General features: G+C 37.4%; 2 protein-coding genes and 1 long non-coding RNA gene across 3 annotated transcripts; all 3 read left to right on the top strand.

Annotated features, from left to right (window-relative positions):
• Window positions 1-2,487: 2,487 nt before the first annotated feature.
• On the top strand, window positions 2,488-3,652 carry LOC149050306 (QRFP-like peptide receptor). The gene has a single exon (XM_089197289.1). It carries the CDS (start codon window positions 2,626-2,628, stop codon window positions 3,511-3,513), a length of 888 nt encoding a protein of 295 aa, XP_089053415.1. The 5' UTR covers window positions 2,488-2,625; the 3' UTR covers window positions 3,514-3,652.
• A 64-nt stretch (window positions 3,653-3,716) lies between these two features.
• On the top strand, window positions 3,717-3,986 carry LOC149050307 (uncharacterized). Its single transcript, XR_016183920.1, has 2 exons — window positions 3,717-3,842; window positions 3,883-3,986. It is a non-coding gene; the product is annotated as an uncharacterized LOC149050307 (long non-coding RNA).
• Window positions 3,987-9,030: 5,044 nt separating this feature from the next.
• LOC113683984 (neuropeptide Y receptor type 6) lies at window positions 9,031-10,796 on the top strand. Its single transcript, XM_027201266.2, has 2 exons — window positions 9,031-9,181; window positions 9,570-10,796. Exon 2 carries the CDS (start codon window positions 9,668-9,670, stop codon window positions 10,655-10,657), a length of 990 nt encoding a protein of 329 aa, XP_027057067.2. The 5' UTR covers window positions 9,031-9,181; window positions 9,570-9,667; the 3' UTR covers window positions 10,658-10,796.
• Window positions 10,797-11,549: the final 753 nt, after the last annotated feature.

Raw genomic sequence — 11,549 nt, forward strand, 5'->3', positions numbered from 1 at the left:
ATCTTACAGCTTGAAAAAGGCGATGCCCATTTTCTACGGAGGGGTGGAAACACGAAGGTTATTAGGTATGGACAACCCTACGAATGAAGGTTTACTTCGTACACAAGATTGATAGATCAGTGTAGAACAAAGAGAAAGATGTAATAATACGTCTGCAACAAAAGTATGGAGCCAGTTATGAAACTAATTTAATAAATAAACGTTTACTCGCATTTGCATTTGCATTTGCACTTGAGTGTCTTTGGAAATTTAATTTAATGAATATTTCAGGTGTTGGTTCTTATGAAAGAAATTACGACGGGAAACCTTCGGGCGTAGTTGTCGTTTGTCCGGATTGCTTATGATCAAATGGAAGAAGCATCAGATTAACGGTACCTACTCTCACGGATTTTCATTTGGAGATATAGAGTGCGGTAAATACCAACTATATTTTTTTTAAACAAATATTATTGCGGGTAAACCTTCGAGTGTAGTTATTTGTTGCTTCAACTATCGTTTACGATCAAATGGAAGAAAAAAGAAAAATTGTCAAATAGATTAACGGCAGTTATACTGAAGGATTTTCGTTTTAAAAATATGGAGTGCAGTGCATCAGCTCATATTTATGACCGCAGAGGAGGTATTGTCGAAGCCAATTCTTTTCTGGTTAAAAAAAAAACTGTTTCACTCATTGACTCTACGTGTGTTTGTTTTTGTCGAATGACAGTGCTTCCAGTTTTTAATTTAACTCATTTTGATTGGTTGCCTGCTCATTTCCGGAAATGTAGTGACGCAACTACTGGCCCACTTTCTTAGTGCCTTAACGCTTTTATCCTCAAGATGTAATTTCTCGTGTAAGATCTCCATTCTGAACGAATTTCATATCGAGAGCGAAGCACGTTGGCTTTTCTATATTCCAATCGTTAATTTGACCTTCATTCAAGCATCTTCCTTCGTAACTGTCCACGATAATTGATCCACATACTGTTTCGCTTTTCATATGTGACGACGGGTTACAGCACGTTAAACTTTAGCGGAATTATTACTTAAAAACGCCAAGTTATAAGCCACCCCCTGCAAACGCTCTTCAAAATTATTAGGTGAACAGTTAGAACTGAACCGCATGGACCTTAGTTCACACAGAAGTTAAAGCAGTCTTTGTAATGCTTTTACTTTCAAAAAAAGTAATTAAAGGAAAGTTGTAAAAAATTATTTATGCATCGATGAATATTCGGGCGTAATTTTCCTAAAGGGTTGATGTCAAATTTTCATTGGTATCTGACAGATTTTATTTTGCTTTTTTCAGTTAGAACTGAACTGCATGGGCCGTAGTTCACATAGAAGCTATAGCAGTCTTTGTAATGCTTATACTTTCAAAAAAAGTAATTAAAGGAAAGTTGTAAAAAATTATTTATGCATCGATAAATATTCGGGCGTAAAAAGCTTATGAAAGTTGATTTTCATTCCTTTTTCAGTAACAAGAAAATGACAGGTGCATCATTCTGTTTATGTTTAAGTATCTAGCAGCCAAGATATGTAAATATAAAGAATTGGCACAAAACACATTTTTAATTTTCCTAAAGAGTTGATGTCAAATTTTAATTGTTATCTGACAGATTTTATTTTGCTTTTTTCAGTTAGAACTGAACCGCATGGGCCGTAGTTGACATAGAAGCTAAAACAGTCTTTGTAATGCTTTACTTTCGAAAAAAGTAATTAAAGGAAAGTTGTTAATAATTATTTATGCATCGATGAATACTCGGGCGTAAAACACTAATTAATAATTGGTTTATACGTCAGCGTGCGTTCACCGAGATATGAAGCACGCGGGAAGTTTGGAGAGCACGAAAGATGCGTAAGAGTTGCTCGAGGCGTAGCCGAGAGCAACTCTAGCTTCTTGATTGTTAAAAAAACCGCGGAGAAATTTTTTTTTTTCTCGAGGGATTTGTTTGCTGACGTCATGAGCGTGCACAATAGGAATATGAAGCACGCTCACGCAGTTGAATTTGATTAGACAAATTTACCAACTAGGTTATAATGAGGGTTGATTTTTATTCCTTTTTCGGTAACAAGAAAATGACAGGTGCATCGTTCTATTCATATTTAAGTATCTAGAAAACCAAAAGCAGTCTTGGCATAACACCGTTGTACTTTGATTAATTATTTGAAGAACACGAAATATCGTTATCTTCTCAGCCTTAAACACCACATGACCCGCGCTGGGGCAAGACGGTAACTAACAAGCTAATCAATAATGTGAATGTTTGACTGCGGGGGATTTAGTTTCGGAAGCTTTAAACTAACACGGCTTATTTCAAACAGAAACAAACGTTAGATTGTTGAACAGAGCAGGAAAATTAATTCATTTGAGAAACTAGAGGGTAAGCTTCGATCTTAATTGCGGTTTATCCATGATATTTAATCTTTACCTCGATATTTAGCCATACATAGTGAATAATTTACAAGGATAAACTGATACAACGACCAGATCAGCAAACTCAAGAAAAATGCCACTTTGTTATTTTTGCAGTATACTTCACTGGCCATACCCAGTTTCAAATAGACAGCAGAGGTTAGACAGAAAATCAAGCAAATTACATTGATCAAGAAAAGGAAATAAGAAAACAGTGGTTTACATCATCAAAGATGGCATCCAACGACAATTTCTCTCTAATGGTGATCGGATTTTTAATATTTTACGGTTTTATCTTCGTCATCTCACTTGTGGGTAACATATGGGTATTGGTGACATGTTATCGGAACTTGAACCGAAATCGGTTTTCTCCGATGTGGTACGTGGCAAATTTAGCATCTGCGGATCTCCTTTTCACTTTTCTCACTCCTTTCCACGCCATTAATTTTAGTTGGCGTTGGGTCGGCCGTGACGTAATTTGCAAACTTCACGCATTTCTTTTCGACACGAGCTACAATACTTCAATCACAACCCTTGTGGTTATAGCTTACCTAAGACTCAAAGCTATCACAGATCCTTTCAATTCTAGAAGCCAAAACTTTTCCAACAAGGAATACATCAAACTAGTTTTAATCTGGTGTATGTGCTTGGTAATTTCCTCACCTACAGCAAGTATGAACAAGGTTGAAACCAATGAGGATGGAAAACTGATTTGCACCAACACCTCTTGGGGAAGCACTGGCAGGGAAATATACTACACCGTACACGCGATACTTTTCTTCATAATTCCATTGATCTATATGATTGCAACGCAACGAAAGATATTCCGCTCTCTTCGAGCGAACACTATTCCAAAGTGCAACTCGCACATCATCAACTCAAATCAAAGACATAAGAAAGTTGCAAAGACACTTGCAGCTCTTTCTCTTGCCTTTTTTTCTTGTCAGTCTCCGTTTATGATTCTTAGACTGCTGATTTATTCTAACTTAGTGTCCCCGAGTCTAGTCTGGAGCGTGACTCAACTAATGATATTTCTGAATGTGGCACTCGATCCTTTATTATACGGCTATTACGGAGAAAATTTGAAGTCTAAGGTTCGACGATTCCTTCGATGTAATTAACAAAACGGGTTGAAGTCCGCCTCCATCCCTGTAAAATCATCTCAGGCTGTTCACGAGGTGTACGGGTAACACCTGCCACATTATCGTAAAACTAACCGAGGAGACACAAGTTACATCGGAAGAAAACCATTACCATCGACTCGGCTTTGCTTTCAGCAACAATGTAACAAATGTGTCTGTTCACGCATCTTATTACATTATAACAATTTTAGATAAAATTGTAATGTATTTTCATATGTAGATACAAATGTACATACTTCTACATTGCCACTTCAATTTTGGACACAAATCTTGCAGATATATTTGCAAGTGAATGTGACTTTGGAAAGGTGGATTGTACATGTCTGATTTGAGTATCATTTTTGAAAGGTGTATTGTACGTATATCTGCAAAACTCCTGGAAAAAGTATATCGAGCTTATATGTTAGCAATTAACTGTGTAATCTAAAAAATAAAATGAGGAATTTAGAAGGGTCTAAATTGTACCTTTCAGGCTGGCAGTTCGTATTTCATAATTGTTATCGCGAACTATTCTGATGTCGCAAAGCTCAGAAAAGGCGATGGCCATTTTCCACGGAAGCACGGGAACACGAGGGTAATTTGGTATCGACAAACCTGCAAATGAAAGTTTACTTCGAATATAAGATTAATAGACCAGTGTACAACAAAGGGACGGGTGTAATAAAACCACTGCAAAAAAAGTAAGGATTCAGCTTTGAAATTAATTTCAAAAAATTAAACGTTCATACGCATTTTATGAAAATCGGCTAGCAAAAGATCCACGAAAAGATATTTTGTCCATTAAAAAATGTTGACAAGTTTAAGTACCCTACTGGAGTGATGGAGTATTTCTAAAATTTATGGCAATTTAAATGCACCTGATCTTTTCCCACGTTCTCTGAGTCTCTAGTTTTTAAATCTCGAATTCTGATGCCACTGAGAAAAGTCAGCGCAGTACGTGTCGCACTTGAAAGTTCTGTGTGGAGGGGATGTTTATAGTCTGATCAATATGATTGAGGCGATCAAGCTTAATTATTTTTAAATGCAAGTAAGAGAGCTTCCTTAATTCATTAGGAAACTTTGATAACTTCTAGCTTTCTCTTAAGCCCCTAAAAGCCACACACACCGTAGTAGCCACGTTCCGACAAAATCAAACATCAAATTGCTGAGCGGAAAAGGAAAATGAAAAGGGAAGTAAGCTTCCATCTTTATCAAAGTTTGTCCATGATAGTTTAACAAAGTTATTAACATGATTAGTGATTACATAATTTGGATTATAACTTTTTTGGAATCATGCGGCAGATTATAAAAAACCAGAGCATTTCAAGGATAAAGTCTTGAAGAACCACCTCAAGGAAACTAGCGAACGTAAGAAAAATGTTATTTCATTGCTTCTGCAGTACATTTGATCAACAAAGCTTGTTAGAAAGAGACAGCAGATGTTTCACAGAAACTCACTCAAATTAGATTGACTAGGACAAGTAACTAAAAGAAAGCGATTCGCATCCAACGACAATTTCTCTACACGACTGATCATCTCGTTATTTTACGTCGTCACCTCGTTATTTTACGTCGGTTTTCATCATCTCAGTTGTGGGTAACACGCTAGTTTTGGTGACATGTTATCGTAACTTAAAAGTAAATCGGTTTTCTCTGTTGTGGTACTTGGCCAACTTGGCATCTGCGGATCTTCGATTTACTTTCCTGCCTCCTTTCAACGCCAATAACTTTAGTTGGCGTTGAGTCAGCTGTGACAAAAAGTGCAAACGTTTTGGATTTACCATCGAAACGAGCTACAGGAAACTGAATGAGGAAACAAATTTATGTCAGAAGAAAGTCATAACCGCCGATTCGGCTTTGCTTTTAGGAAAATAAACATTTTATAATTATGATCGTTTCAGTAAGAAACGGGTGCGTGGAATTCGTTTCTAATTATGAACAGAAAGGTGCAGAAAAAATTGGGATGTAATGGCGTTATTGAAATTTCTTTTCTTTAAAGTTAAGTGCAGGTTGAGCAACCCCTTTTAATTCTAAAAGGCCATCAGGCAACGTATACGTACACCTGTATTTAAACATAGTTCATTGCTCTCCTCAGGAGGCTCTTACCGTATGTTAATAATCACGTATTGATCACGGAAAAAAGTCCCTACATTATATTTAAAGGAGCAAATTCAACGACCTCAAGAACTCTTCGCCATTTTCTCAGCCTATAGAGATCACACGAACTTCGCCGAGCAAAGGGATAAATAACGAGATAAAAATAATGTGAACGTTTGACTACTGAGGATTTCCTTTCGGAAGCTATTAAATAACAATTCAAACGAAACCGAACCTTAATTTGTTGAACAAAACAGGATGTCAATTACGATGCTATTAAATGTTACTTACTGCTTATTAATGGAACTACAGTTGTGTTAACTCAGGATCTTCAGTTCACATGAAAATATTTTTGTACTACCGGCCGAACTATGCGCTGAAATGAATGTATAATTTCTGCTAATGGACCTCAAAGGTTCATTATCTCCTTAAGGTACTTTTGATTTTTTCCTTGTCTCTTCCTCGAGACTTTTAGTAGCTGAAACTGTTTTTTAATCGACGCCCCTTTCCTTGTTTGCATTAATAACCTTTATTCCGTCTTCATGTCTTTTTTTTTTCAAATTTTTTATCTCCTCATTCTACATCACAATTCAGTTCCCGTGCCACTAATGTCAAGACAATTTCTGCTTCTAAAGCTGACAGGGCGAACGCCTGCTAGGAAGTGTGTGGGCAAATTTGTCGTTTTCTTTTCATTGACTCTCCCTCCTTCGTAATTCCATTTCTACCCTTTCCTACCCGAGGGAAATGCCAAATTTTTCTAAAATAAGAATGATGAACCACTAGACCATGTTTAATATATCATTATAAAGGTATTTTTTGGGGTATGCTACAAATGACACTAACAGGCGCGGAGAAGGTAACTGAAAAGTCTGAGAAGTTTTTTTAAAGCGAAAAATAAAAAACGTTGAAAATTTTTGTTTGCCTTGTACATATAGGGTATACTACTACACTATAGCCTAAATGGCAGCTCTCAGAGCATTGATTGTGGTGAGACATCACCTGAACCAAAACAGTACAAAGACAAAAAGTTTCAAAAGTTGAAGGGGTGGTAAACCAAGTATTATATTGGAGGGGGCCATGATTTTATGCCTTCAGTGTGCAGATCTTTCAATGACCTTTTGATTGTGAAATTTCAGAAAAAAAATGAACAAATAGTACGCAAGTAATGGCATTCGTGCCATATGGCACTCTCGGGCTGGAAAGGGCTACTACTGCACCATTGGCTTTCATCTGAGACACTTAAGACTTCGGGAAAGGTGGCAGATAAAAATAAACGGAAATCTTCTGATTTTTTAAGGTCGCACATGAATTAAACTTTGCTCTCACAAAGCACTACTTTACTCACAGACATCATTACACAATGGTTCAACCCCTTCGTTTCAAACCAGAGGCGTCAGCAGGGCACTCTGTTTCGCGCGGTGACATGCTCAAAGGGGATCTCTTTTTCTTCGGGGTCAACTAGTCCCAAGAGTCCTTCAGGTCACATTCTATCATATTAGAAGTAATATTGTCTAGCACATATGCACAAAAAAAGAGAGGATTGCTCACAAACCGAATAGCCTTCAATGAGAAAAACAGTTCGTACAACGATCTGCACTTACTATCGTGGAAATCACTGGCGAAATAAAGCTGTCAAAGCAAAGCGTTTGTTTTGCTTACGTTCATCGTGCCCGTTGTGCGGTCATTTTTCCGGTTTGAACAAGCTGAAGCTGTTTGGCTGTTGCCGTATGGGTGGGAAAGGGGTAGGGAGTCAAATAGGAGTGACTTGTCCCAAAAGACCTCATTTTGCATTTTAGAGAGGTGGCCGTTGCCAGAAATTCTGCAAGGTAAATAATAATTAAAATAATTATAATCATCATCATCATCATAATAAGAAAGAGGAAAAAAGTTCGAATCACCGGCTTGAAACCACGAAACACCCCAACTTCGAGCCGCGAGCCACCAAACAACAACCAGCAACTACGAACCACAGACTAACCACAAACGAGGGCTACCTAAACTACGAACTATGGATTAAAGACTACGGAATCAAGCTATTGTCATCTTATCACTGCCGGTGGACTAAGAACTTTGAACAACAGACAGTTGGCAGGCAGTTGCTTGCTTGTCAAGTGCTAAGTTCTTGACTGATGGAAAGAAATAATAACTTGTCGTTACTATTATCTTCATCATCATCATCATTTTTATTTCATTATCATCATTATTTCCAATATCACTACTCTATTGAAAACGTGCAGCTGATAACCAAACAATTCTCCAGAAGTGTCAACAACCACAGACACGTCCGAAACGAGGTTTAATTTGAACAAAAGATTCATACATTAGAGTACAACAAAGGCCGGTCAGAACTGAAATTTGACAATTTTTCGAATAATTTCAATTCAGTTTTGACAATTGCTTTCAAACTATTTCTATGTAAAACTTAAAACGTTTGCAACAAAAAGTATGGATTCAGATTTGAAATTAGTTTTTACATAGCCGCCATTTGTGAAAACAGGCTTGGAAAAGTCCCATTAAAAAATAAATAGTCTATTGTAAAATGTTGTCGAGTTCAAGTCGAAAATTTAAATGATGGAAGTGTTTCAAACATTATGGCAATTTACATACACCTGCTCTTTTTCCAATGTTCAATGTTTACAGAGAACCTGTGAGTCTTCCTAATAAGATCAAATAACTGGGTCTTTTTGATGGATATTAGCATACGTCATTTGTTCACAAAATTTAAGAGAACAAATAGGCATGCCATTTCTATAATATCGTTGATTCTCGAAAAAGATCGAAGAAAAAGGAAAAGATTGTAGCACAAGAAAATATTGGCGATGCACCACAGCCGACAAAGTCGAGAGAAGAACAGGGACAGAGGCTACCCAAACAAAGGACACACTGACGTTAATGGGTGTAACTTTGTAAACTTGGAATAAACTGAAAATCTAAATAACGTCTCTAGAAAAAGAGGCCTTCTCTCCTTGCATGTTTAAAAGCTTTAGGAAACTTCTAAATGCCACTTGAAATTTCCCCCTGGCAATTCTGCAGTTCCGGTTCGAGTAATTGAAAGCCTACGATTGTTGTCCGAATAGAAATGTTAATAGGGAGGACTGTAATGAATAATTTTAATAGTAAAGTAAGAGGAGGAAGCAGTAAAAGCACACACGAACTTATATAAAGGCATTATTCATGAAGATAGAAGATAGATTAAAGCAGAAACAGAATTTTGCGCTACCTACAGCATCCGCATCATCTCGGGTAATCACTAAGCACTTCAAGGCTTTCAGTCAATGTATACATACACCTGTACTTTATCAATAATGCATTGTGCTTACTATAAGGCTTTAACCGTATATTTGTTTCAAAGGAATAATCACGGAGATTAATCTCAGCAATTCGTGTCATAATGGAAAGTTCTGTTTGCCGGGTGGCGGCGTTTATGCTCTCATCAATATGAGCGAGTCAGTCAAGTGTAATATTCTTTAAATGTGAGTAAGAGGGCAACCCCAACTCGTTAAGAAGCTTCAAGAACTTCTCGCTTTCTTTTCAGCCTCTGAAAACCACATACTCCACGCTGGGAAAAACGGTAAATAACAAGACGGAAATTATTCTACCGTTTGACTACTGAGTATTTCATTAGGTCATTAAGTAACAGCTTAAACTGCAGTTTCGACAAAATCGAACGTGAAATTGTTGAAAGAAACAGGAGAATGAATGTGTGAAACTCGCAAGTAAGCTTAAATCTTAACCACTGCTTATCCATGATATTTAGCCACACTTATTTACATAATTAGTGATTTTGCGATTTGAATGGACTCTTGTTTTGTTTCTTGCGGTAGATAAGAAAAAAACAAAAACTAAAAAAAACAAAACAAAACAAAAAAACAAGAGAACTTAAGCTGGATGAAGTCCTTAAAGCCCTCATCGAGCAAACAAGCGAACTTAAAAATATTGTAATTTTATTATTTCTGCAGTACACCTAACCGACAAGAAACAGGAGAGGTTCCACAGAAAATCGTTCAAATTAGTTTGATTGAGGCAAGGAAGAAATAAGTGATTAACATCACTAGAGATGACATATAACGACAATTTCTCTCCGCTACTAATCTTCTTTTTGTTATTTTACGGCACCGTTTTCATTGTTTCACTTGTGGGTAACATATGGGTTTTGGTGACATGTTATCGGAACTTAAAAAGAAATCAGTTTCCTTTAATGTGGTGCGTGGCCAACTTAGCATCTGCGGATATTCTATTTACTTGTCTAACTCCTTTCAACGCCATTAGTGTTATGTGGCGATGGGTCGGCGGCAACGCAACATGCAAACTTCAAGGATTTCTCATCGAAACGAGTTATAGTTCTTCAATCACAACCCTTGTAGTTATAAGTTACCTTAGACTCAAAGCTGTAACAGATCCCTTCAATTCTAGGAGTGGAAGATTCTCGAGTAGAGAATATATGAAACTAGTTACCATCTGGTGTATTTGCCTGGTCATCTGCTTACCAATAGCACATATTTACAGAGTCGAACCCAACGAGGATGGCAAACTTGTGTGTGCCAACACAACATGGGGGAGCACTGGAAGGCAAATATACTACACTGTGCATGCAATGGTTTTCTTCGTTATTCCATTGACATATATGATTGTCACGCAACGAAAAATTTCTCGTTCTCTTCGAGCGAACATTGTTCCAATGCGCAACTCGCATATCATGAAATCAAACCAAAGACAAAAGAGAGTTGCTAAGACACTTGCAGCTCTATCTCTTGCTTTTTTTATGTGTTGGTCTTCATTTATGATTCTTAGAACGCTGATGTACTTTAACCTGGCTTCCCACGGCCTGGGTTGGAGAGCGGCTCAACTTATGGTATTTCTCAATACGGCGCTCGATCCTTTATTATACGGCTATTATGGGGGAAATTTAAAGTCTAAAGTGCGCAGCATTCTGCGATGCAATTACCAGAACAGGTTGAACCGCGCCGATTCCATCGCTTTGACAGCGTCTCACTCTGGCCACTCACTAGGTATTCGAGAGGCACATGCCACAGCCTCGAAAGACTGAACATGAAACAAAGAGTTAATGATAAATGTTTGTATTAATCACTAAATTCCCTTAACCTTATGTGACCACGGCGGCAAGGATTAACCCCTTCATAGCATGTATTATATCAAACAGAAGGTAAAAAAAAAGTTTTCAGGCTGTTTTCAGCATTTAAAAACGAACAACGGACATAAGAGCAGAAGTGTGTGCGTGCGTGTGTGCGTGCGTGCGTGCGTGCGTGTGTGTGGGTGGGTGGGGAAGGGGGGTTTTCATACAATGTAAGATTAAATTGAAAAAAGAAAATCATCATCTAGCCTTTGGGGTAAAAATATACCAGTATACTAATGGGTATTTGGTATAATTTTATGAAATAAATTCAATACGATCTTAGATTTTCGCGGAAGGCACTTTTTAACTGCCATGTGTACTCGATGAATATGTTGTGGAAAAAGCAAGCGAGAAAGACAGGATGAGTTTCCACAGCTTCCCCTCTGAAAATTAGTGAACCGATTCCAGTTTAGCGAGTCTCAGCAGGTGAACACGTCAAACTCCATGAAAAAGGATAATCGTTCATACGTTATTCAGGTTCAGATGAAATGATAAAGTACATTTTGATACAAATCACAGTTTGGCATCAGCCAAATTTATAACAACTAGAGGCATAAACTTATCCACGACAAAATTTTCAGTCTTACAAGGTACTTGCGGCTTGAACTTCGTCAGGGAAAAAATACAAACGTGCATATTGACATGCGTGGCCAATAGTATTTCGGAAACTTAAACTCTCTTTTTAACAGTTTTTTGTCGCAGTTTTCGAGTTTTAATCAATTTTTGAATCGAAGTTTCGACCACCCTCGATAGTTTCCCGCTATTAGCCCAGATGAAAGCGATTTTGTAATCAATTTTCACTGTT

This window comes from Pocillopora damicornis, chromosome 2 (assembly GCF_964200805.1).
Source record: "Pocillopora damicornis chromosome 2, jaPocDami1.2, whole genome shotgun sequence".
Lineage (NCBI taxonomy): Eukaryota > Metazoa > Cnidaria > Anthozoa > Scleractinia > Pocilloporidae > Pocillopora > Pocillopora damicornis.

What these genes read in the sequence shown, in the direction of transcription:
- LOC113683984 (XM_027201266.2), top strand. Translation starts at nt 9,668, where the DNA reads ATGACATATAACGACAATTTCTCTCCGCTACTAATCTTCTTTTTGTTA.
- LOC149050306 (XM_089197289.1), top strand. Translation starts at nt 2,626, where the DNA reads ATGGCATCCAACGACAATTTCTCTCTAATGGTGATCGGATTTTTAATA.